Raw genomic sequence first — 26,425 nt, 5'->3', positions numbered from 1 at the left:
GAAGTGGAATCATACTCTACGCGTCCTTTCTTTCTGGTTTCTCTCACTTAGCGTGATGTTTTCAGAGTTCGTCCACGTTGGAGCCCATGTCAGCGCTTCACTCCTTTCAGTAGCTGAGTGATATGCCACGGTGTGTGTCAACCACGGTCTGCTTCTCTGTTCCTCAGCTGATGGACCTTTGGGTTGTTTTCACCTTTCACGTGTGACAGGTGCCTGGGCTGAGGTTTTGAGAGGGTGACTCAGTCATCACGCGTTTGGGGAGTGTTTTCTGGGCAGGGCCCTGTGTGTGAACCAGCTGGCCTTGGGGAGTCTGTAGGGGACGTGATGGACCATAAGGTACAGGGTGACTGGCCGCCTACTTCAGCCCCAGAGGACCTGGGCGCCCAACATATGTTTTTAATGTAGTTTTAAAATTCTTATTGAAATATAGTTGATTTACAATGTTGTGTCGGTTTCAGCGTACAGCAAAGTGATTCAGTTACACATATTTATACATATATATTCCTTTTTCAGATTCTTTTATAGGTTTTTACGAGGTGTTGAATATCTGTGCTATACAGCAGGTCCTTGTTGGTTATGAGTTTTATATATAGTAGTGTGTATATTTTAATCCCAAACTCCTAATTTATCCCTTCCCTGCTTTCCTATTTGGTAACCATAAGTTTGTTTTCTATGTCTGTGAGGCTGTTTCTGTTTTGTAAATAAGCTCATTTGTCTCATCTTTTTAGATTCCGCATATAAGGGATATCACATGGTATTTGTCTTTGTGTCTCTGACTTACTTCACTTAGTATGATCATCTCTAGGTCCATCCGTGTTGCTGCAGATGGCATTATTTTATTCTTTTTATGGCTGAGTAGTCTTCCATTGTGTACATGTACCACCACGTCTTCATCCGTTCACCCGTCAGTGGACACTTAGGCTGCTTCCATGTCCTGACTACTGTCAGTAGTGCGGCTAAGAACATTGGGGTGCGTGTGTCTCTTTTCAGATCACGCTTTTTCCCGCATATGTGGTGGGGCCCCCACATTGTGCCCCTGGTAAGCTGTGCAGAGAGCTGTGCCTTCTGAAACCCCACTGCTGTATTCTTTTCTGCCTGAGGTCCCCCCATCACGGGCCGAGGCACCTCCTGCTCTCTCCTCTGGCCCGTGATGCCCACCTGGCTCCCAGGCCCTCTTGAATATTGCCTTTTCACTCTTTAAGCAGAGCCCCTTCTTGTGTCTCACTGTGTTCTAACCATGGTTCCTTCTCACTGAAGGCGGCGAGCTTCTCCAGGGCAGGGACCGGTCTTCCCATCTCTGTAACTCCAGCACCTCACTCAGACAGAGCGAGCTCCCCACGGGGCCCCGTCGGTGTTGGTGGAGAGGCCGGAGCTCGCTCGCACGTGGCAGTGAAACGGGTGGGAGTGGCCAGGCGTGCTGAGGACAGCTGTCCAGCCCCTGTCCAGTGTCCTTTCTGTCTGGAGAGGCCGGCACCATCGACAGTGGAGACTGGGATTTGCCGGGGTCGGCAGGTGACGCGCTGTTGCTTTCTCTCCAGGACGAGTACTGTTTCTACAATGGCAAGATGCGCTGGGAGGCGTCAGGTCTGGGCCGGAGCGCGGCCGGCTGCTTCGTGCCCTTTGCCGTGTGTGTGGTTTCCAGATTCCCCTATTACAACGCCCTCAAGGACTGCCTCTCCTGGTGAGCTGCACACACTCCCTGAAAAGCTTGCCTATGCCCCTTCAAGACGCCCCCCGCCCTGGGCAGCCAGACTTCTGCGGTCTCACACCCACATCTTTCTCCTGTGGGTGTAAACTCCCACAGCTCCTGACACAGAGGTTTCAGCCTTGATTAGCAATGCAGAGGATGACCATTGGATTCTCAGATTTATTTGGTGACTTGATTTTTCTTTCAATTTCAGTTTATTGACTCATCTGAAGATCTGTAAAGATTTCGAAGTTGACAATCATATAAAAGATTTTGCTGCAAAACTGTCTTTAATACCTAGCCCGCCTCCTGGACCACTCCATTTGGTAATTAAATCCGGAATTGTCTTGTTTTTTCTTTGCAAATTTTGTAAAAGTAATATGATGAAGATGGTTTATTCGTTTGTTTTTAATTGATGTATGGTTGATTTACAATGTTGTGTTAATTACTGCTGTACAGCTAAGTGATTCAGTTATACATTTTTTAAAATATTTTTTTCCATTACGGTTTATCATAGGATATCGAATATAGTTCTCTGTGCTATACAGTAGGACCTCGTTGTTTATCCGTTCTATATATAACAGTTTGTATCTGCTAACCCCAAACTCCCAACCCATCCCTCCCCCAACCCCTTCCCCCTTGGCAGCCACCAGTCTGTTCTCTGTGTCTGTGATTCTGTTTCAGTTTCATAGATAGGTTCATTTGTGCCATAGTTTAGATTCCATACGTAAGCGATATCACATGGTATTTGTCTTTGTGTCTCTGACTTACTTCACTTAGTATGATAATCTCTAGGTCCATCCATGTTGCTGCAGATGGCATTATTTTGTTCTTTTTTATGGCTGAGTAGTATTCCATTGTGTACATGTACCACATCGATGAAGATGGTTGAAATATTTTAAATGATTTTAAGTTCTAGCTTTGTTTAAATTATGCTTGTCAAGTTCCTTACAGAAGCATTTTATACACTGTTTCCAAAGGTCAGAAAACTAGAAATAAATTAGAAAATTTATTTTCTAAAAATTTAAAAATAAAATTTATCGGTCTAAAGTCAAATATTTAGGCCTGAGTTTTGCTGAGTGGCTCATGATAAATAGATGTTGAGCTAGTAATAGGCCCCTTTAGTGGTTAACATGTTAATTACTTGCTATTCAGAAAACACAAAATTTACTTAAATTACAAATTTCCCTTTTGTTTTTTTTGTCTGGAACATCGGGTATTATATTTAACTCGTTAATGTTTTCTCCTGTCCAGTGTGGTTAGTAAAAAGTAACTGGTTGTTTTTTGTTGTTGTTGTTACTCACAGTGCCATTCTGTTATTTAATTGATAGAAGCGTTTCCTAAACTGGGTTCTGTGAAACACTGTTCTCAAATGTTATTGGCTATTTTTGATGGGAGGTTTCAGGGTTAAGGAAAGTTAGAGAAAGACCTCATTCCCCTTTTGTTGAGTAACATGTCAGACAGCTAAGCTGTGTGATGAAACCTGTTTGACTCAGCGATTTCCAAACTCATTTAACTGTGGGATGCTTCCTTTTTAAAAAACAGACATCTAGGGGGCTTCCCTGGTGGTGCAGTGGTTGAGAGTCCGCCTGCCAATGCAGGGGACGCGGGTTCGTGCCCCGGTCTGGGAAGATCCCACATGCCGCGGAGCGGCTGGGCCCGTGAGCCATGGCCGCTGAGCCTGCGCGTCCGGAGCCTGTGCTCCGCAACGGGAGAGGCCACAACAGTGAGAGGCCCGCGTACCGCAAAAAAAAAAAAACAAAAAACAGACATCTATTAAATAAACGTCTTGAAATGTACAGTAAAGGTCAAGTCAGTTTCACCGTATTCATCCCCTCTGGAAGATTATACATATAAATCTTGTTTTCCTATATTTTGATTATTATGGACAGTTGAAAAAATAACTTATTAGGATATTTGTGATTATGAACTTAAAGTGTATATATTTACTATTATCCTAAACCCAGCAGTCTCCTGTGGGCGGACACCCTGCTAAGTGCATTCCCGGCCCGAGGCAGGGCAGGATGTCTGTCTACCTTGGTCCCACTCCCAGAAACCTTTGCAGGGAACATTTGATGGATTTCCGTGCCACGCACTCATCTTTATTTTGTGGATAACTGGTTTTTTTGTGCAGTGAAATCATCAAAGTTTGCATTCTTATTCTAGAAACTCAACACGTGCTCATTGAGGACCTGCTGCAGCAGTGAACCAAATTCCCTGAGTTAGGAACAGGTTTACAGTTTACTGTGATTCCTTGTATTCTACCTTTGAACAGAAGCAACGTATAAACAGTTCTTACACGAGTTTTCTGTCATCCACGAGCTTTGGAGTCTTGGATTAATTAACATTTGGTTCCTCCATTTCTACCACCCCCAGTGGGAAAGTTTACTGGGGATGTTCTCGATGCCTTTTTGTCCCACGTCCACCCTATCAGTCTGTCTCCAGTAGCTGTTTCCAGTTTACACACTTCCACTGCCACCCGTGTTCTGGGCCACCAGCTTCTCCCACCTACACGACTTAGGGAGGCACTGATCTGTCCATTTCCATTCTTGACCTTATATCAGTTCATGCTTTGGCACTGTGGCTGGAGAGGTCATTAAAATCTATAAACTGGACTTTCCTTTTGTGCTTAAAACCCCTCACTTGTTTTCTCACTTGTCGCCTTCACCCAGACCTGCATCCCTGGCCCCCGTGTCACCATTCAGCCCTGTCCAGCTCCACTCACCCCCTTGCTCACTGTTCTCCAGCTACAGGGAGAACAGATGCTGCCACAGGGCCCTTGCATGTGCTGTTCCCGGAAGTACCACTCTCTCCATTTTCCCCCTCCAGCTCCTGCTCCTTTCTCAGGCCTGGCTCAGACATCAGTTCTCCGGAGCAGCATCTCCCACACCATCTCTCTCACAGCAGCCCACTCTCCTGCAGAGTTCAGCACGCCTGCAGTTAGGGCTTGTGTGTGCGTGTTTTTTGTTTAATGTCCATCAGACTCTGAGCTGCGTGAGGACAGAGGCCACGTTCAGAACTGCATTTCCAGGACTTACTACTGTGTCCAGCGCTTAGCTGCTGTCCCGTGGAGCGCTGTTCAGTGAATGAATGAGAGAATGATTCAGCATCGGCCAGCAGTGCTCATTCTATCAGGGTCTGCATGTTGGTGCTCATGGTTTGTCCCAGTGGGCTGAGTTTGGATCAGACTTGTCATTGGGATCCTCCACTAACAAGTCTCATTAGCTCTTGGGTCCAAGTTGGTATAATGGTCATCATTTGTTTTAGGGAGTGCTGTGGCTGTTTATCGTTGTGAAGAAATCCAAGAGGTCAGTTTAGGCCAATTTCATCTGACGCAGGAGCTGATTCAGCAGTGTTTTCCAGAACCCACCGCAAACCAACGTCAGGTTAGAGGTTGTCGTAGGTAATAGTCATGAGCTGTGCACCTTGTGTCTTGAATAGTGTGCATGGGCCCCGAGCTGCTGTTTCCTGTTAATTCTGGGTGGGGTCAGCTCTCACCTGTACTGACGGGAGGAGGTGGGAGGCCCCACAGTGTGGGGAGTGAGGAGGTGAGGACCCAGTCCTTTCTCTGACCACCTGGACCACTGGCCTGAGGGGAGCAAAGGCTCTAGGTGCACCCTGTGTCCCCGGGCCTGCTTTGCTTTGATCTCTGCCCTCTAGAAGTTTGGATGTTACTTGCTTTTCAAATGATGGGCATAATTGGGTGTGTCCAGTGAAACACACACGTTTTTCTTCTTACTATTCCCAAGTCACTTTCTATGTTGCTTTGTGTGCGGAATCCTATTGTTTTGCGGGGCTCCAATCACGTTGACATTTACAAAGTATTTACCTAAAATCTCTCTCCATCCTCAGTTTCTTCATCTGTAAAGTGGGTAGAATAACAGAACCCACCTCAGAGAGCGTGAGTATTGAGTGCTGTGAAGTTGCTAGCACAGCACCTGAAACGTCGCAGTAGCAATGTTGCTGGTAGAGTGACTCACGTATGTGGTTGGTTCTTATCTTTTTTTTTGGCTGCGTTGCTGCGTGCAGGTTTTCTCTAGTTGCAGCGAGCAGGGGCTACTCTTCACTGTGGTGCGGTGGCCTCTCCTGTTGCAGAGCATGGGCTGTAGGTGCGTGGGCTTCAGTAGTTGCAATACGCGGGCTCAGTAGTTGTGGCGCGTGGGCTTAGTTGCTCTGTGCCATGTGGGATCTTCCTGGACCAGGGCTCGAACCCATGTCCCCTGCGTTGGCAGGCGGATTCTTAACCACTGCACCACCAGGGAAGCCCTGGTTCTTATCTTTAACGGGCTGTCTGGCTGACACATTTCCTTTTTTTTGATTTGGTCATTTTTTATTTTTATTTTTTTTAAAATTTTTATTAGAGTATAGTTAATTCACAATGTTTTATTAGTTTCAGGTGTACAGCAAAGTGAATCAGTTATACATATACATATACCCACTCTTTTAGATCCTTTTCCCACATAGGTCATTACAGAGTATTGAGTAGAGCTCCCTGTGCTGTGCAGTAGGTCCTTACTAGTCGTGTATGTTATATATAGTAGTGTGTATATGTCCATCCCAATCTCCCAATTTATCCCTCCCCACCCCCCGCTTTCCCCTGGTAACCATAAGTTTGTTTCCTAACTCTGTGACTCTGTTTCTGTTTTTACAAAGTTCATTTGCACCATATATATATATATATATAGTTTTTTGCGGTACGCGGGCCTCTCACCTGTTGTGGCCTCTCCCATTGCGGAGCACAGGCTCCGGACGTGCAGGCTCAGCGGCCATGGCTCACGGGCCCAGCCGCTCCGCGGCATGTGGGATCTTCCCGGACTGGGGCACAAACCCGTGTCCCCTGCATCGGCAGGCGGACTCTCAACCACTGCGCCACCAGGGAAGCCCCGCACCATATTTCTTAGATTCCACATATAAGCGATATCATATGATATTTGTCTTTCTCTGTCTGACCTACTTCACTCAGTACGACAATCTCTAGGTCCACCCATATTGCTGCAAATGGCATTATTTCTTTCTTTTTTATGGCTGAGTAATATTCCATTGTGTATATGTACTACATCTTCTTTATCCATTCACATGTTTCCTTTCTGAAATACTGAGGAGAGTTTTTCATTATAAACTTTATAATTGTTAATAATTCATCACAACTTGGAATACTTTGCTTTATTTTGTTTTGTTTTGCTTTAAAACAAACGCATCAGTCACATAAGTGAATCCACCTTATTTTTAATGTCTTGCTTCTGTAGCCAAACTGGGAACAAGAAAGCGAAGAGGCCCCAAGTATTGGTCAGAGGCACTTGCAAATGTCCCAACTGTCAAAAATGACAGTCTCTTTTCTTGTTTTTTGTTTTGTGTTGTTTTGTTTTGTTTTTGCGGTATGCGGGCCTCTCACTGTTGTGGCCTCTCCCGTTGCGGAGCACAGGCTCCGGACGCGCAGGCTCAGCGGCCATGGCTCACGGGCCCAGCCGCTCCGCGGCATGTGGGATCCTCCCAGACCGGGGCACGAACCCGCAGCCCTTGCGTCGGCAGGTGGACTCTCAACCGCTGCGCCACCAGGGAAGCCCTGTTTTGTTTTTTAACGTGAAAATAGAATAGTGACTAAGGTGACTGGAAGAAAGTGTGAATCGTGAGCATTTTGTCCTGTGGCCCTTTTTCTTGACCCGGTACTCTGCTGCCCTCCATTTCTCATCCTTTCATGCCTTTCCTAGAGGAAGCCTCTCTGTCATCAGGTTCGATCGCTTCTTTCTGTTCTGTTTCCCCGAAGCTCTGCTCGTGCTCAGACCCCTCCATCTGCTCGTGGAAGAGCCCTTGCAGAGTGCCTCCTATGTGTCTGAGGCCAGGGGAGGCTTAACCCTGCTCTTCCCAGCGCCACCTTCTTGGAGGGACCGCACCTCCCTCCTTCACGTCTGCCTCGACCTATAACACATAATAGGCGTCCTGTGAACGTGGGATTTGTATTTGAAGTGCCATTTTTAAATACCCTCGTTTAGAAAAATAAAGTGCCGTTAAATTTTTTTTGTGAATTCCATGTCTTTAAGGAGCTTTGACTGTTAAATTGAAAATATGAGCGAATACCTCATAAGTAGTAACCGGGAATAATGCACATACTGGTTAAGATTAGTTTGAACGTGATTGATTTCGAGTTTGTGCTCGTTGGGATGGATATCTGGAGGCCGTTTATCTTTGTTTTGTCAAGGAACTGTTTCCTAATTAATTAAAGAGTTGAAGGGAGTTTGGCTGAAAAAGACATTGAAACATTCCTGGCAGTTCCGTTTATCATCTCTGGACTGTTTTGTTTCTCTGCGACATTGAAGGTGACAGCATGAGTCTCCAGAAGTGTTTTCTGACTCAGACGCTGTCTGAGCCGAAATGGTGAATCTCACTGCCCTCAGTCTCCTCTGGGAGCGGCTCCCTGAGCTAATGATGGAAATTGGTCCTTGCAGACATTGAACATGAAACCACTACAGATCGTATTTCCCTCGCGAGCAGACCCCGAAAGCCCCCTCATCGACCTGGACCTTCACCTGCCCTTACTGCGCTTCAGACCTGAGAAGGTGCTACAGGTACGCGTCCTTCCACACCTGTGCGCATCTCATGCTGGCTGGCTTAACGGGGCATCTGAACACTTATCTTTTTGCTGAAAGCCGACGTTCGCCGCAGAGTGCGCTGTTTGCAGGCAGCACTTTTCTGGGGTCAGGTGGCTCTGGTCCTGGCAAGTGGAGTGGGGACAGCAGGGTGGACGCTGCCCCGCGCCTGGCCTCGTTGGGTGGCGCGCTCGCAGTGTTTCAGGCTTGCTCGCGGTGTTGTTGTTTCCCCAGATCCTAACGTGCCTTCTGACGGAGCAGCACGTCGTGTTCTTCTCGTCCAGCTGGGCTCTGCTGACGCTCGTGGCTGAGTGCTTCATGGCCTACCTGCACCCCCTGCAGTGGCAGCACACCTTCGTCCCCATCCTGTCACGGCAGATGTTGGACTTCGTCATGGCGCCCACGTCCTTTCTCATGGGCTGCCACCTGGACCACTTTGAAGAAGTCAGCAAGGTTAGGCACCCGCCGCTGGATTCAGAGCATTAAGTCACGTGGGTGCTCTGCGGGGACGCGTGGGAAGCTGCTGGGAGGTGCCCTACGGTGTGGGGGGTGCAGAGGCCCGCGGTCACTCCATCACAGGGCGCTAGTGCTACCTCCTTGTCCTCAAGGCCACACCCTGATGCCACTTCTCAGGCCACTTAAATTCACGACAGCTCTGGTGGCTTCCAGGGTTTTCAGGGAGGTGAGGGCAGGCGTTGGAGTCGAGGGAACCGATTTCAAGTCTCACCTCTGCTGCTTACTAGTTCTGCGACCCTGAGTGACTTACTGGCCTTTGCTAAGCCTCAGTCTCCTCATCTGGGAAGTGGGCACGGCCTCGGCCTCCCAGGGCTCTGGCTGAGGAATGTCCCCTGTCCTGCCTGGCAGGTGACCGGGCTTCGTGGATGGGAGCCACCATTGTTATCACTCCATATTTTCCATTTTCACTTTTTTGATTAAGCCTCTGTTGTTCATTAAAACCGTGGACCTACTTCCTAGAAGAGTGCAGGTGCATGCAGTGTATCGCTCCGTGTCCAAGGGGTCCGTGGGCCTTGCTGGATCCAGTGGCCGTTTACTGGATTCAGCTTGGGGGCTGACCTGTGTCGGGGCGTTAGGCCTTCAGTGTCCTGGTCGTGCAAGCACAGGGAGCGTGCTGGCCGCATCATCGCAGCAGCGTCGGGCCCGTAGAGCATGCTGGGATACGGCAGGTGCTTAGAACACAGCAGCTGATTTTCCTGCTGCGCTGGCGCGTTTCGAAGGGGGCTCACGCCACAGGTCTGTGATGAGCTGTGACATCGCCGGCAGGAAGAGCAGGTTGGGTTTTCTTAAAACAGCTTTTTTTCAGATATAATTTGCATACCACAGAGTTTCCCGGACTTAACTGTGCAGCTCAGTGGCTTTAGGAACTTGGTAGAGCTGTGACAACTCATTTGAGACCCTTCGGTCAGCCCACAAAGAAACCCCGCATGTGTTAGCAGTCATCCCCCAACCCCCCCCAGACCCTGGCGACCAGCATCTGCTTTCTATCTCTGTGGAGTCGCCTGTTGTGTAGACGTGGATGTTACGTAAATGGAATCATTCAATGCGTGGTCTTTTGTGACTGTCTTCTTTCACTTAGCGGCGTGTTTTTGAGGTTCCTCCGTGTAGCAGCGCGTTGTTTGTAATGTCGAGTAGGGTTCCCTTGAGTGAAGAGGCCACAGTGGTTTATCCGTCCGGGAGCTGAGAACATTTGGGGTTGTTTGGACGTTTTGACCACACCTGTGAATAACGCAGCTGTGGACACTCATGTACAAGTTTTTGTGTGGACATGCGTTCATTTACCTTGGTACGTACCTAGGAGAGGAATTTCCGGGTCAGGTGCTAGCGCTGTGTTTAACCATTTGAGAAATGTCCAGACTGTCGTTCCCCGCTGCTGCCCCAGACACCTTCCCTCCAGCAGAGGGCGAGCTCGATTTCCGCACTTCCTCCCAATGCTTGTCTTCCGTCTTTTTGATTCTAATCCTCCTGCTGGGTAGTTTTGCTGTGCGTTTCCCCAGTGACTAGCGATGTGCAGCACTTTTCCTTGCGCTTATTGGTAGTTGGTACAGGGTAGGTTCTCATTTAACTTCTTATTTTATTATTTTTAAATTTTTATTAGAGTATAGTTGACTTACAGTGTTGTTTAACTTTATTTTGAAAATTTCTAAGTGTACGCAAAAGCTGAGAGAAGAGTGGAAGGGATGCTGTGCACCCCTCTTTGTCCTCAGTCATCATCCATTTTTTTTCCCGGCGTTTTAGAACAAATCCTGGCCAAGCCCAGCGTCCCTCCTGGGGCGGAGCCGGGACGTCTGTGTTGTTGGCAGAACCTATGATTCACCAGGGGACAAACACTGTGGGAAAAGGCCATTCAGACCTCATGGAAGGAATGGAAAAACGTCACCCTCGCAAATGAGGAAAAAAATCGGCATACTTTGTAGTTCAAAATTGTGTTTCTTTTTTTAGTCATTAGGGGAAAAACCGTCTTGTTTCAGCCCCTTTAGGAGGGAAACTTGCAGACATATTTACTTGATTCCAGTCCGCAGTCACAAAGGAAGTCGTTTTAGTGGTTTACCTGTTCTGGATGGTTTTTAGGGCAAAGCAGGAGGTCTTGACTGAAAGCGTTTTGGGGTTTGGGTGTCTTCTCGATGTGCTGGGAGCTCGGAAGGGGTCCTTGTAAAAGCTCCGTGTCCGTGCTCACGAGCGTGGCCTGCCCCCTGCTGGTTTAGCACTCTACTCTGGGAGGCGTGTTTGTGCCTATTTCACGTGCCATGAAACGCGTGTTGAGAGGCCGGCCCAGCGTGAAAGCTGGGGAGGGTTCTGGCGTCCTGTTCCTGGGACAGTTGAAGTGTAGAACTCAGGAGTGTGACTCATTATTTGTGTGTTTTGTCACAGATGAGACTTAACAAGTAAGCCATCCACACATCTCAAGAACTCTTAAGTGTGTGGGATCCCTGAGCCCAGGACCCGCCTGTGCTCTGGTCCTGGGACGGGTGGGGCGCAGAGCGGGCTGGGCCATTCAGCGGGCACCCTGAGTGTTGAATGTAGGAGTGCTCCCACTGGGGCTCTGGAATGTTCTCTCCAGGCTCCCTGAAGTGGTACATGGAGTGTTTGCACAAGGGTGGGTGAAGGCCTGACCTCCTGTGTTGGAATCTTGACTCGAGGCATTTTTAATCAAATTAGCTTGTTAACCTAACTCACGGTATAGCCGCATTTTTCTGGTAGATAATATAAGGCTTTGTGTGCATATTAGATACGATAATTTAATTATCGATGACACGATCTTGGTGAATGCAAAGTGTATCTTTGTGTTTTCAAAGATGTATACAAATTCAGATTCTTACTCCGATCTTTACAAACTTATTTTATAGGAAGCCGATGGTTTAATTCTGATAAACATTGACACTGGGAGCATCACCTACTCTAACGATGAGGACGTTGACGTTCCTGACATCCCTCTCCTGGCGGCACAGACGTTTATTCAGAGGTAAGGGGGGAAATAGTAGGTATTTGGAAAAATCTTGTTCAGGTTCATACTTGCCAATTTCAAGTATCTCTTCCAATCTTATATTAACAGATGGTTTATGTAATATTTAGTAGTTCGGAAATTGTTTGTGAATATTTAAAAATAAAAGTCATTTGTCTTCATTCCAATCTTGTCTAAATACTAACGATGGCCCCCAGGCCAGGGGACGGTCACACCCCCGGGACACCTCTCGACCCTCTTCTGTGCCTGTGATCTCTGAAGTTCCTTCTCTGTCCTTCATTCATTCATTCATTCATTCATCCATCCACTCACCAGATATGTATCCAATGCATTGGGCAGAGTATGTATATAATGAGCAAACAGATGTGGCATCTGCCCCATGGCACTGTCAGTCGGGGGCCCCTGATGGCCATGACCCACCGTCCTTCCCTGGGCAGGAAGCTGTCTTCCCCTTTCACCCCCCCACCCCCCTACCCAGTGCTCTCTTAGTTCTCTTATTTTTTCATACCTGTTTTGTGGCTCTTTGTGGTTTTTCCATCTCTATGACTACACTTCATTGGCTGAGATCAGGCAAGACAAAATTTTTCCAAAAAGGGCAGATAATAATCGTTGTAGGCTCTGCAGGCCCTGCGGCCTCTGTGGTGATCGGAGAGGCCTGACGGGGACTGCCCCACGTACTCCTTTCAGGGGGGTGAAAGGAGGTGTGATTACTATTTACGCTGGGAAGAAGGTGCATCTGGGGCAGGTGGGTCGGGGCAGAGCCAGGGCTCCCTCAGGTGGACCTGCGGAGGACGTTTCCCCCTTTGGAATCTAATCAAATGGTGGTGGGAGAGATCCTGCTTTTAGTCCTCCAGCTCGTGTGTGGACTTCAGGCAGGCCTGGCATGCAGCTCGTGGTGGGACCCATGGAGGGTGTGGGGCGGGGGGCTAGTGCAGCAGGTGCTCCCGGCTGTCGTCAAGTAGCTGGACTCTTGCTCTGGTGACGCAGGAGCTGGTGACGCAGCCCGTCTTTTATCAGTGCCGACTGTTCCCCTTTACTTTGTCTGCTGGAGGTCGGATGCGGGAGGAGCTGAGGCCTGAGTGGAGGGGAAGGAACGGGTGGTTCTGTGTTGGCTCCCTGACTTGGCTGTTCTCATTTCTGCCTCTTACCTGTGTATTAGTCAGTGAGCGCTGCTGTAACAAACACCACCTAAGCAACAGACGTTTATTGTCTCCCAGTCCTGGAGGCTGGAAGTCCGAGATCATGGTGTTGGCAGAGTTGGTTCCTCCTGAGGCCTCTCTTTTTGGTGTGTAGATGACTGTCTTCTACCTGTGTCCTCATGTCGTCGTCCCTCTGTGGGTGTCCGTGTTCCAATCTCCTCTTATAAGGACACCAGTCATGTTGGATTAGGTCCACCCTTGTGACCCCATTTTAACTTAATTACCTCCTTAAAGGCCCCATCTCCAAACACAGTCACACTCTGAGGTGCTGGGGGTTAGGACTCCAACCTAGGAATTTGGGGGGACACAATTCAGCCTATAACACCTTGGTATCAATGATTTCTTCTATCTGGATGGTTTGTACAAAGTACATGGGAGTGCCATCTTCATTATTGTTCCTTCCATCTTCAAAAAATTTATAAAACTCCCCAAGCTGAGTCCAGGCTCGGGGTGTGGAGTCCTGTGTGGCTGGCGGGCGGTGCTCAGGGGGCCCAGCCAGGGGTCGGGGTGGGAGCGTCTCCCTGCGTGACCTCCGAAGGTGAAACCCACGTTCCTCATCATCCAGTCGCTTTCTGATAAGCGTGGTCCACAGTCCCCGGACTTGCCGAGGGTGACTTTCCAGGACTGGTGTTGCCGGCGCTGCGCGCAGCTTCTCAAGCGTGGACTTGGGCGGCGCATCCCCAGTAAGATGGGATCTTACCTCTGCCCTCATGTTATTGTTAGAATTCTAGAACATGCCTGGGGGTTGGATTCTCGCTTGGCCAGGTCCCCAGACAGTGGGACGTGGAGTCTCAGGCTCACCGTGGGGGGCTCTTTATAAATGTGAACTAACCTGTGTGTGGTCGGTGGCTCGTCTGTGAAGGGCTCTGGGACCGTGATCTGGGCTGTGGCAGTGGGTCTCCCCACGGGGCCTGGGGTGACGAGCGCCCACACTCGGTATTGGCCGGGAGAGACAAGGGGCAGCAGCACCCTTCTTCCCTGAGACGCCCCTGTGCCTGGCCGCCCACTGCCGTGCTGTCTTCCTCATCATGATCAGAGTGTGTGTCCGCCGGGTCCCCTCTGCCCCACCTGACCTTTGGATACTGTTGGGTGGGTTTACTTTGCATATTTAAAGCCTCAGACTTGCTCCCTGGTGTCCAAAGTCTCATGTAAAAGTGCAGCCTTGGGGGCTTCCCTGGTGGCGCAGTGGTTGAGAGTCCGCCTGCCGATGCAGGGGACGCGGGTTCGTGCCCCGGTCCGGGAAGATCCCACATGCCACGGAGTGGCTGGGCCCGTGAGCCATGGCCGCTGAGCCTGCGCGTCCGGAGCCTGTGCTCCACAACGGGAGAGGCCGCAGTGGTGAGAGGCCCGCGTACCGCCAAAAAAAAAAAAAAAAAAAGTGCAGCCTTGGGCAGTGTTGGGGAGGCCAGGATCCTGTGTGATGAAAACCGCTGTGAGCCCCCGTCCCTGAGAACCTCCGGACAAGTAAGTGGCCGTGCCTCGTGCCCCCGAGCCTGCGCGGTCCCTCCCAGACCCACTGGAAACCCTTTGGCCGTCGTGGAAGGGCAGGTGCCTGCAAAGGAGGACAGGACACTCAGCTTGTGTAGAGAAGTGCGTGGTCCAAAGACGAGGCCTTCGCGAATCCTGTACTAATGAGCCTTTTGTGCTGGGAGGTGAATAAACTCCCAACAGGGATGTATTTGTAATGACACCCTCCCCGCCCCAGTTATCGATAGGGAGTCTGAGTGTCCTGAGAGTGTTAACTTCCCTCTTCCCGGAGGGTTCTCTCTGGCCGGTAGGCAGCAGTCAGTCACGTGATATGGGCTGGGCCGTGGTCAGTGACTCTGTGCTCCTTCCCAGGGTCCAGAGCCTTCAGATGCACCGTGAGCTGGACCTCGCTCACCTCTGCGCCAGCACAGACCTGAACGAGGGGCGAGCCTGCCGGCGGGCCTGGCAGCAACGGCTTAACTGTCAGATCCAGCAGATCACCCTGCAGCTGCTCGTCTGCATCTTCAGGTGTTTAGAGCATCGCCAGTGTCTGTAACCTGCTCCCCAGCCAGCTCCCGGTTCCACAGTGGCCACGGCCCCAAAGCCCAGGGACTGAAATCCAGGAGTGATGAGAGAGAGGCCCCTGCCCCCACGAGGATCCCTGGGAGTGTGTTTACCCCGCCTGGGGCCTTGCCACCCCCTCGTCTCTCTTGCGAATGACCACCTTGGATGGTCAGACCCGGGTAGGGGGACAGACGGATCATTTCGGGAATGAAGCCCGCCCAAAGGAGAGCCCAGACTGGAGCACCCAGGACTGGCCCCCGTTAGAAACTTTTCTTCTTTCTTCCCCTCACTGTCACCATCAGCATCTATGGTGTGCTGTTGGGAACCAGCCCTTGAGCTGAATGAGTTAAATAGACAGTGCGGTGTGTTTACTTCAGTGTGATACAGTGCAGGCGTCGAGCGCCTACTGCTGGCCTAAATGTGCACTCATTTAAGGAGCATAACAGTAAATATATGCCTACATTTATAGCACACCTTTGTGAAGGCGTTATTGTGGCAAAGCCTTCAGGCCTTTTCTTTCTTCCCACTCTCTCTTCTCTGCTTTGTCTTGCAGCCTCTTCTCTCTCTCTCTCTCTCCCTCCCTCCCTCCCTCCCTCCCTCCCTCCCTCCCTCCCTCCCTCTCTCTCCCTCTCTCCCCCTCTCTCTCTCTCCCCCTCCCTCTCTCTCTCTCTCCCTCTCTCTTTCTCTCTCTCTCCCTCTCTCTCTCCCTCTCTCCCCCTCCTTTTCCCCCTCCCTCTCCCTCCCTCTCTCTCTCCCTCCCTCCCTCTCTCTCCCTTCCCCCTCTCCCTCTCTCCCTCTCTCTCCCTCCCACTCTCCCTCTCTCTCTCTCTCTCTCCCTCCCCCCGTCTCTCCCTCTCTCCCTCTCCCTCCCCCCGTCTCTCCCTCTCTCCCTCTCCCTCCCCCCGTCTCTCCCTCTCTCCCTCTCCCCCTCTCTCTCTCTCTCTCTCTCCCTCTCCCCGCCCCCCCCCCCCCCCCCCCCCCCCGCCCGGGTTGTGTAGCAGGGAGGGTGGCAACACCAGGTCCCCTTCTGATCTGGACAGACCCTGCCTGGGAGGGGTCTTTAGACCAGAGCTGGCCAACTTGATGACACTCAGTGTGATCCTTTCAAAATCAGCATTTTAATGGCTGTATTCTTTGGCTGTCTGTATTTATGTAAGCAAATGATTTATTAGGGAAAACGGGATGTCACGTTATAGATAAGGTTGTATTAGCTCTTTGCTCAGAGGAGTATAATTTGTGTGGTTGTCGAAATGTAGTTTTCCTTTTGTTCTTTTAATATGAAATCTTTCATGAAGGTTTTTGTTTTTTAATACTCTGCAAACTTGATGAGTTTAGTTCATTAAAAAGAAAATACGATATCAGATGAAGTAATTTTTTCCCTCACAAGAGAAGGAAAACATCGAACGTGCTACGTTCTGAATATGCCCTGTAGGATTACTGATTCTATTGGTAGGCTCTCACGGTAGATCAGGGGGTCATGTGCCCAAGTCCCCACGGTGTAGGATGGGGAAGTGGCCGGCGAGGGTCAGGCTAGCGGCCGAGCTGGGTCAGTGCTCAGAGTCTGGGTGCCCTTCCTGTGTCACCACCCTGAACTCAGTTTTGTTTGTATGAACAATTATGGATGATTTCGTCTTCATTTGCATAAGGAGCTAGGGGGCTCGAAGAAGACAGACACCCCCCCACCCTGAGCTTCATTCCAGTTGGGGGAAAGCCGTGCTTGAAGTGACGAGAAAGCCCCGCCACAGAATACATCCAAACCGTGTCCCTCAGTGCTCAGAGTACTGTTCCTACAGACAGGGCTTTTGAAAGTGTGTATTTCTTGTTACTTTTTTTCTGCTGACAGCAATGTCTTTTTCATGTATTTAAAAATATTTCAACTCTTAGACTATCTTTCTTCATCAGGGGAGTGAAGAATCACTTAAATTATGAACATAGGGTGTTCAATAGTGAAGAGTTTCTCAAAACAAGAGCTCCAGGGGACCAGCAGTTTTATAAACAGGTAAGAGGTGTGTGGGGTTTGTGTGTGTGTATAGTCGATCCTTCGCCCTTTTCTGTATCTAAAGTATTTTTCAAGTCAAGTGTTTCCAGTATCTGTTAATATTTTATTCAGTGTCTTAGCTTTTCTAAAAGTTTGTTTTAGCGTGGTTTCTTCTGATCCTTTGGCCAGCTCTGATTTTTTTTAATTGACTTTTTAGAGTGGCATTCACATATAACAGAATGCACCCATTTTAAGTATAGCGTGTGCAGAGTTTTGACCAAGGCGTGTACCTGGTCGCCCCTTCCTCAGTCTGGATCTAGAACCTTTCCATCACGCCACACAATTCCATGCCCTTCCCATCACCGCCCCCTTCCCAGGGCCGGGCAGCATCCACACTCCCTGGGAGCTGACTTGGAGATTGGCGCGTGTGAGTCTGGAGACGGGGTGCGCTGGCTGTGAGGTGCGGAGCGTTAGAGAGGCTGCCGTCCCCAGGAGACACCAGAATCCATGATGAAACACAGGGACTGCGGCTGCTGCTGTCCCGGGGGGCAGGGTGGTTTGGACTTTTGAACTTTCTGTGGTTTTTCAAATGCAAAGAGTGGCTGATTCTTTGAGATTGGCTGGTGAGGGATTGAGGGGAAATCTTAGATTATGATAAATGAAGAAAGCTACCTGTGTCTGGGCACTTTTGTCCAAAGGTGCTGGCGAGAGGCCTCGGTGGGTCGGGAAGGGCCACTCGTGCAGTGGCTGCAGGTGCCCTGGCAGCTCGGGGAGGAAAGGACCGTGAAGCAGGCACAATAACCCGCCCCTCGGCGTCTGTTCCAGGTCTTGGATACCTATATGTTTCATGCTTTCCTCAAGGCTCGGCTCAGCAGAAGGATGGACGCCTTTGCCCAGATGGACCTCCACACGCAGTCCGAAGAGGACAGGTTTGCATATTACGTTCTAAAGGATGCACGACTCCTTGGGTGTCCGTGTGCTCAAGGAGCACAGTTTTATTTGGAAGGATAAATGATAAATTAGATCAGAGAAGTCTCACATTTAGAAATTCATAATGAGTTGGGTAACACGTCAGGCTCCTCCCCGTGCATTTCTGTTTCTTGCAGGGGACGCTGAACGTACCTGCAGAGGCAGCTCTGGGTCTTTGTGCTGTTTTCTCCCCATTTCCTTCTCTTTCTCTCCCCACATCGTCACCGTTTCCCGCCTCTTCCATGCCGCTTTTCCTGAACCCCTCAAACGCGTGTCGGCTGTCGACGACGCCCTTGTTCTGTGTGTTGTGGCTTCTCCTGGGGTGTGGACCGTATGCAGCCTTCACTACACGTGGGAGAGCCAGGAGTGTGCCCGCCGTTTCCCACTCGGTGTGGGAATGCTGGATTCTGGTCACCACGGTGGGGAAAATGCCCAGTTGAGCCTGTGCTTCAACCGTTGCTGTGTCTACAAGGTGTTGGGTTTTTCCACCCAGGATAGACGGGATGCTCCTGAGTCCAAGAAGACCCACAGTCGAGAAGATGGCCAGCCGGAAGTCCTCAGCCCCACACGGGGCTCACAGGCGCATGGTGGTCAGCATGCCCAACCTGCAGGACATCACGGTGCCCGAGCTGCCACCCCGGAACTCGTCGCTGCGGAAGATACGTACCGAGGATTGTGGAAGCAGCCACACAGGTGGTGCAGCCACGCCCGTGCTGTGGCTTTTCTCACTCACTTGGCTCTCATGCTGCCTGTCACTGAAAGAAACCACAGCTCGTTTCAGTAGAAGCGAAGGGGGGTTTATGGCTGTTGCTTTCTGACAATTAGTCATTTGAAATATTTTTAGAACATTCATTTTGCAGACTATGCTCGTTACAGAAAGCGATTTCTCGTCTGTATTTTCCATCGCCCTGTCCCACTGTTTTCATACTTGTGTGTGTATATGCACGTATGTGTATGTGTACATAGGAGATATGTGTTTACATATATGACTGTCTAAGGGGATGCAGCAACTCTTAGGCCCCCAGTGATTGCCAGGCCCTTCCTAGGGGCTGAGGGTACAGAGGAAGCCAGTGCCCGTGGGATAAACAGCAGTGAGGCCAGCGCTGTGAGCTGCTTGGGCCCCCAGTGGCTGCTGCCTCGGGCTAAGGCACCAGTACCAGCTGGTACCTCCTGGCGCATTCGCGGGAGAGCTGGAGGCTGAGTGGAGATCATGCCGGCGACGCCAGGAGGGGCCGCGTGTTCAAATGAAAAGACCTTACTGACCTTCTGGAGGCTCCTCGTGAGTCTGAGTCCCCTGCACAGCTGCTTCCTGGCTGTGTGACCCTGGGGTACCCAGTAGCTGTGTACCGGGGACCCGGGGAGGCCTCAGTCCCCACCCTGGGAGATGGGTGTGGTAACAGTACCCATGGCGCAGAGCTGCTGCTAAGGTGAATGAAACAGCTGTTTGGGAGGCTTACCCGCCTGGCAGGTGCGTCTCGGCCTAGGTTATTAGCTTAGTCCTTCAACAAAGACTCACCGCCACGTGTTTCAACTTAGCATCAGCAGTTTTAACAAATAACATTATTTGTGCCATGGGAGCAGTGAGGGGCCCCGTTCAGCGTGGGGCATGTGGAGCTTTCTGGAAGAGGCACGGGGTGTCCTGCTCCACGCTGCACCCAAGGCACAGAAACGGCCCTGGGCAGAGTGATGGGGTGGGAACGCGTGTCTGTTTCTAAGGTCTGTGCTAACCGTTCATCTCCCCTTCACTCCTCAGTTCTGGACGTGCCCCCCAAGTTGACATACACCTTCAAGATCCCGGAAATCCACTTTCCACTGGTGGGCCAGTGTGTGCAGGCGTTCCACGCGGACTGCGTGGCCCAGCTGAGCAAAGTCATGGACTCGCTGGCCCCCGAGAACTCGGTGCTGCTGGCGAGGTACTTCTACCTGCGAGGGCTTGTCCAGCTGATGCAGGGCCAGCTGCTGGGCGCCCTCCTGGACTTCCAGAGCCTGTACAAGACGGATGTGCGCATCTTTCCCACCGACCTCGTCCAGAGGACGGTGGAGTCCCTGTCGGCGCCCGAGCGCGTGCAGGCCGAGCGGACGCCCGAGCTTCGCCGGCTCATCAGTGCGGTCGTGGACAAGCCCAAGGACACCCCCAAGGCCGACGACCGCGTGAAGAACTTCGAGCTGCCCAAGAAGCACATGCAGCTGGACGACTTTGTGAAGAGGGTGCAGGAGTCGGGCATCGTGAAGGATGCGGGCATCATACATCGGCTCTTTGAGGCATTAACCGTAGGTAGGAGGATGCCCGCGGGGTGGGTGGCGCAGACCCTCGAGGCAGTAACCGTAGGTAGGAGGATGCCCGCGGGGTGGGTGGCGCAGACCCTCGAGGCATTAACCGTAGGTAGGAGGATGCCCGCGGGGTGGGTGGCGCAGACCCTCGAGGCAGTAACCGTAGGTAGGAGGATACCCGGGGTGGGCGGTGCAGACCCTCGAGGGCAGGTCGGCCCAGCCTGGAGGAGCCTTGCGGCGCGGGCGGGCGGGGGCTTTACCTGCTTCCTGGGCTGGCCGAGGCTCTGGGAAGGGGGTGGGGATGGAGGGCCTGGTGACGCTTAATGGCATCTCTCCCGTCCTGGGGGGTTGCTCGCTGTGTGCTGACCCCTTCCTCCCACATGGGGACGCATGGCTCCAGCCGGAATGCTTCAGGCACCTCCACCCCCGCTGCTTTTGTTTCCCACGTTTACTGCAGTCGTCTGGTTGGTCCAGAACCCTTTCCGCCCCTCCCTCCTCAGAGGGACACTGTCCCAAACTTGACCTTTCCCTTCTGACCAAGTTCTTATGCATTTGCGGCACGTGGATGCACCCACAAGCAGAACATAGGATTTGTGCGTTTGTAAACTATACGTGACTCACGCGGTACGTGTGTGTCGGCCTGCATTTTCAAAGCGTATCCGTGGCGCTCACAGGCATCTCGCCGTGCCGAGGGCGGTGCAGCGTGTTGGCCTGTACCCTTGGTCGTGTCCGCCTGTCCCGATGCTGACGAGTGAGGCTCGCAGCCTGCCCCCCGGGCGTGGATGGCCTTCTCTAGGATGCTGCTGCAGCCCCGTCGGGTGGGAGCTGCCATCCCCCCAGCAGGTCCCTCAAGGCAGGTCTGCAGCGCGGGGGGCAGTCGTCTGAAGTGTTCTGTGGTTTGGTGAGCAAGGTGGCCTTGCACTGAGCGTCGGCACCTGTGCTCGGAGCGTCTGGGCCTCTCTCCTTGGAGCTGCGCGGCACAGCCTGGCCTGTTTTTCCATCGGGTCGGACCTCCTTCCGTGTCCTGTGCGGGAGCCCCTGTGTCCTCTGGAAAGGCCGTGCTTTGCTGGTAACTGGTGTGGGATGTCCTTCCTTGTTACGCGGCTGCCGTCGAGTTGCCCGACCTCTCTGTACCCACGCGCGCCGCCTTCCCACCAGTGGAGGGATGGGGCCGCTTGTTCACAGTCCCTCCATCGGTCTGATGGGGGCGCGGCCGGCCCAGCGCCCACGGGGCCCTCCGCGTGGTGTCACCTTATGTCGGCCGCGGAGAAGTGGCCCGTCTTGGCCAGCCAGTCTCGTCTCCCTGGGCATCTGTGGGCGACTGGTGCTGCCCAGGGGACTCCCATGGGCAGGGCAGTGGGGGGTGCACTGAGTCCGCCAGGGGCAGAGGTTCTCGCGGGGTCAACCAGCAGCACCCAGGCCACCGGGAGGTGGGGCGCAGGCGCTGTGGGGCTCAGCACTCTCAGAGGAGGCCCTGCCCCCGCCTTCGTGCGCGGGCCCTCGCGAGGACACAAGGATACGAGCACTAGGCCAGCTGCAGGGCCTGAAGTACCACGGCATAATCCACCCGGGGGTGCTGTTCTCGTGTGACGAGGTGTCTGGACGTGCAGCCGGCTCCTTCCTCTCCCCCCAGCCCAGCCCGTTGCTGCGCAGCCCGGGGGGCCGATGGCCTGGGCGGCGCTCTTTTCCTGGGAGAAGAGGGCCTGGCCCTCCCAGCTCTCACCTCTCCTTGGCCAGAAGCGTGTCCCACGGGAGCCAGACAGTGTGGCTTACAGCTGGACACGTGGGCGCCGTCCAGCAGCCCCAGACTTGCAGGGACGTGAAAGGACACCCGGGAGGGCATCCTCAGATGACCACGGTGACAGTGCCGTCGATGGCCCTGTTGTCACTTAGGCTCCATTCGCATTGCAAGCAGGTCATTGTTGGCCTTGATTCTGGGATACGTGCACCGTTGTCGCGCAGCATCCAATGTACGTTTCTGCCTGACGGGCGCGTATGTGCTAATAAAAGGATTAGGTCAAAGCTGAAGGTCACCATCTTAGAATAAACAGATGTAACATAAGAACACACGTCGGAGTCTGGTATTCGAGGTGCAGGGCCCTCACGACCTGGCCCCAGGGCGGGGAGTCAGCTGTGTGTGGCCTTCAGTGTGGCCCACGGGAGCCGGTGACTCTGCCTCCCCCATAGATGAGCTGGAGGGGTTGTGTTGGAGTGCGGGTGAGGGGCAGAGATGAACAGTTGGCATTTTTGTGCAGGATTGGAGATGAATGAGTGTTCTGTCCGCAGCTGTGGATGTGCGTGGTGGCCCCTTGCGTGCACGGTGGCTATTGCTGTGTGAGTGCCATGGATGTGCACCGTCCAGCTGTGCTGCGGCCCTGGCAGGGGTGGCGTCCACAGGCCCGCGTGGGCATCCCTGGCCTCTCTGGTGTCCTTCACCTCGGCTCTCAAAGCCCGCGAGCCCGCCTCCCGTCTGCCCGCGAGAGGAAGCCGTTTCCGGTTCTGGGGACCTGCGCTTCGCTCCGCTTGGCCCCGGCACTGTGCAGGGACCCAGATGGTGGGAGCATTTGTCCTAATGACAGAAGGGACGGGTTTCTTGGCTCCAGGCTCCACGTCCGGCATCTTTGGCTCCAACTTTCATTAAGTAATGGCTTCGTGGTTCTCCCCAACTCCCCTCTCGCGCTCTTCTGATTCTTGGGCTTTTCCTTGGCTACGTAGACTAAACATCCTCTTCGTTGTCGTCCACTTAAAATAGCCACGTGCTTCTGATTAAAAATATAATCATTCAGAACCGCCAGGAGGCGTAGATGGAGGCGCCCCAGTCAGAGGCAGCTACACGGAGGAGCCTTTCCAAAATGGAAGCGGGATGAGAACCGTGTCACGGGGTCAGGGGCCCCACCCTGATGCGCGCCCTCTTGGTGCCTCGCTGCCCAGCACAGGGACCCCCGGGCCCGTCTGCCTGGGCACCTGCCCACCGGCCCTTGTGCTTCATTTTTTTCAGTGACTTTCTTTTTTTAAGATTTTTTTTGACATGGACCGTTTTTAAAGTCTTCAGTGAATTTGTTACGATATTGCTTCTATTTTGTTTTGGTTTTTTGGCCGCAGGGCATGTGGGGTCTTAGCTCCCTGACCAGGGATTGAACCCGCACCCCCTGCACTGGAAGACAAAGTCTTAACCACTGGACCGCCAGGGAAGTCCCTCAGTAACTTACTTTCTAAAAACGACCCAAGTATATACAGATATCCCACTGTGGTGTGATTCTGTTTGGATCCAAGGACGTTAAACAAATTTGAAGTAGTAGACCACGGTTGTAAGGCAATTAGAAAAACACAGGTGAGCCAGAGGAGAACCAACTCAGAATCCTGCCACCTGGGAGGTTTTCACCTGAATGTTTCTGTGCCTGCACTGTGTGGGGATGAGGCCAGACTCAGTTGTGGCCACGACAGCAAATTCCCCAGGAAACCGTTATCTGGCAGGTGCTAGGGAACCAGAGCCGAGCTTTCAGAGCCTTTCTTTTTTTTTTTTTTTTTTTTTGCGGTACGCGAGCCTCTCACTGTTGTGGCCTCTCCCGTTGCGGAGCACAGGCTCCGGACGCGCAGGCTCAGCGGCCATGGCTCACGGGCCCAGCTGCTCCGCAGCACGTGGGATCCTCCTGGACCGGGGCACGAACCTGTGTCCCCTGCATCGGCAGGCGGACTCTCAACCACTGCGCCACCAGGGAAGTCCTCACAGCCTTTCTTGACCTCTTAGATCTGGCCTCCAGCCAGGCTGAGACGGGGAGGCTTCTGCATCCCGAGCAGGCCCCCAGTGGGAAAGGCAGACCCACGAAGGCATGGCGTCGGCGGGCCGTCTGCCTGGCACCTGCCCACCCGCCGGCAGGGCTTTCCTCTCCAGTCCTCAGTCTCCTGATCTAGGACCAAGCTGCCCAGGGCAGCTGGGCCTGTATAGAGGGTAGAGCACAGCAAGCATTGTTAGATGCCGTGAGGGAAGAGCGCATCAGCTTAGTGGGCCCCTTGTCTGGGAAGGCTGCCCATGGGCCATTTTATCTGGGTCTTGAAGGATAGGTAGGAGTTTTCTGGTCCAAGCACTCCAGACCAGCATGTGCAGAGGCACGTAACAACATGCTTGTCACTGTGCTGGGATGCAGGAGTGCGAAGGGGAGGAGGGGCCTGATCCTGGAGGAATCTGGGCCTGGTGGATACGAGGAGCCTCATTCTAGGCGTGGAGTGAAGCAGGCCGCCGGCGGGGGCAGCTTAGAAGGCAGGAGGCCACTAAGGAGCTTCTTCCTGTGTAGGATGTGAAGGGCCCTCTGAGGACGGAGGGCAGACAGATCCAGGATGCAGAATGGAGGATGCAGGAGCCAGGCACAGGGAAACATCGAGCTTAGAACGGGCCGGACTTCTTAGCGGCTGAGTGGGAGTTGGGGGTGGTTCCAGCTCCACGTTACAGACAGGGAAGCAGGTTCGTTCCACAGCTGGCCTGTGTTCACACTGCTAAACAGTAGTGAAGCTGGGCTTCGGACTTGGGTCTCTCTCTGACTCCGGAGCCCCTGAATATTGGACATTTGGGAAGGTTGCTGTATCAACTAAGATCATCACGGTTACAAGTAATAACTTATTTGCTCACATACCCAAAGAGTACTGAGATAAATCTGGCTTCAGGTAAGGCTTGATCCAGTGGTGTGGGAGTGTCACCAAGGACCTGCTCTCTTTAGCATTAGCTTCACCCTGGGACTGGCCCCAAGATGGCTGCCACCAGCTCTAGAGGTGACACAGGACTTTGTCCTTGTCCCAGTGTCCCTACCTGGTGCCCTAGGAGTTACTGTGACTACCTGGTTAGGTAGGGGCTGGAGAGGGCAATGGGCTCAGGCCAGATCAAGTGCCCACCTGGGCACCTGGGGAAGCTGGGGAAGGAGGGGACGCTTTCCAGGTGGTTTCCATCCAGGCAGACTTAGGTGCTGGCGCCACCTGCTATGTCCTGCGGGTAACGTGCTGCTTCCTGATTGTAAAGCAACCATTCTTGAGGCACCTGTGTACGTGGCTGTAAGAATCTTTTTATTTTTTTTTCTTTATAAAACTAAGGACACCAGAAACAGATTGACCCAGAAACATTCAAAGATTTCTACAACTGCTGGAAGGAGGCAGAAGCAGAGGCCCAAGAGGTCAACCTGCCTTTTTCGGTGATGGAACAGCTGGACAAAAACGAGTGTGTGTATAAGCTGTCAAGCTCCGTCAAAACAAATCGCGGTGTGGGCAAGATCGCCATGACCCAGAAGCGCCTGTTCCTCCTTACTGAGGGGAGGCCGGGCTACGTGGAGATTTCCACCTTCAGAAACATAGAGGTGAGGGCAGCTCTGGAAGCCGCCTGGGCTTGGGAGGTGCAGCAGCTGGAACAGCCCACTGGGCTCTGCCAGCCGTGGGCCCGTCACAAGCCACTCATGGTTTGTGCCTCAGTTTGCTCACCTGTAAAGTGGGAATAAGGATGCACCCTCCGAATAGGAGTGATGTGAGGACTGAATAGATGGAGTGGGTGATGTGTTCAGAGCAGTAAGTGCACCGACAGCAGATTCTCTATTCAGCTGACTTGTATTTGGGGGAAGAGCAAGAAGCAAGGCAGGCTTGTCCTTTCGCTGACGTGGTTCGACAATGTAGGAGAAGCATAGACGTTGCTTTACTGGGAAACGGCCGTGGGCCAGCCCCTGTGAGCGGTTCCATCTCACGTTTCCTGATCAGGTTCCTGGCTGGCCCGCGCTGTTTATTTTATAACAACTTTAAATGTCATCTTCCCCACTAAGGGAATCTGAGTCGAGATCCTGACTCATGGCTTACCTTTATTTTCCCAGGTTTATTTCCTAAATTTATAAGCGGTGTGTTAGATGTATTAGTCCAGTTACTGCATATTCCCAGAGACAGAAGAGGCATGAGAACTCCCCTGTGGCCCATGCTTAAGGCTGGGCCAGTGGACGCACCTTCTCACTGGTTCCTTCAGTTTTCCCCCCAAGCCTGCTTTGACGGGCTTCCTCCCAGAAGTCCAGAGACAGAGATTTAAGGAGGTGAAAGAATGAAGCACCTTTAAACGCTGTGGACGAGTCCACCGGTGTGTCTCTGTCGACGTGTGGCTGACAGGTCACACTTAGACCCACCAGGAAGGCTCGCTGAGCTCCAGACACCGCCGTGACCCTGACTCCCCGTCACCTGTCTCTGAGAACAGACCACCTGGAGGAGCCCTGT

General features: G+C 52.4%; 1 protein-coding gene across 6 annotated transcripts in view; it reads left to right on the top strand.

The window, feature by feature from the left end:
* Positions 1 to 26,425, top strand: part of DENND3 (DENN domain containing 3) — a 69,228-nt gene that overhangs the window by 11,324 nt on the left and 31,479 nt on the right. For 5 of the 6 annotated variants that reach the window (XM_089898663.1, XM_089898662.1, XM_089898659.1 and 2 more), the window contains exons 4-14: positions 1,539 to 1,681; positions 1,902 to 2,013; positions 8,131 to 8,250; positions 8,506 to 8,724; positions 11,634 to 11,749; positions 14,788 to 14,943; positions 16,882 to 16,978; positions 17,783 to 17,886; positions 18,420 to 18,619; positions 19,680 to 20,201; positions 25,277 to 25,536. In XM_089898663.1, coding sequence (XP_089754789.1) covers positions 1,539 to 1,681; positions 1,902 to 2,013; positions 8,131 to 8,250; positions 8,506 to 8,724; positions 11,634 to 11,749; positions 14,788 to 14,943; positions 16,882 to 16,978; positions 17,783 to 17,886; positions 18,420 to 18,619; positions 19,680 to 20,201; positions 25,277 to 25,536 — 2,049 coding nt within the window. The remainder of the gene's footprint in view (positions 1 to 1,538; positions 1,682 to 1,901; positions 2,014 to 8,130; positions 8,251 to 8,505; positions 8,725 to 11,633; positions 11,750 to 14,787; positions 14,944 to 16,881; positions 16,979 to 17,782; positions 17,887 to 18,419; positions 18,620 to 19,679; positions 20,202 to 25,276; positions 25,537 to 26,425) is intronic. The other variant, XM_089898660.1, reaches the window with a different exon arrangement.

This window comes from Delphinapterus leucas, chromosome 17 (genome assembly GCF_059928025.1).
Source record: "Delphinapterus leucas isolate spDelLeu-1000000601 "Yukka" chromosome 17, BTC_Dleu_Yukka2, whole genome shotgun sequence".
NCBI lineage: Eukaryota > Metazoa > Chordata > Mammalia > Artiodactyla > Monodontidae > Delphinapterus > Delphinapterus leucas.
The sequence above is the reverse complement of the archived record's forward strand: the minus strand, read 5'-3'. Positions and strand labels throughout refer to the sequence as shown.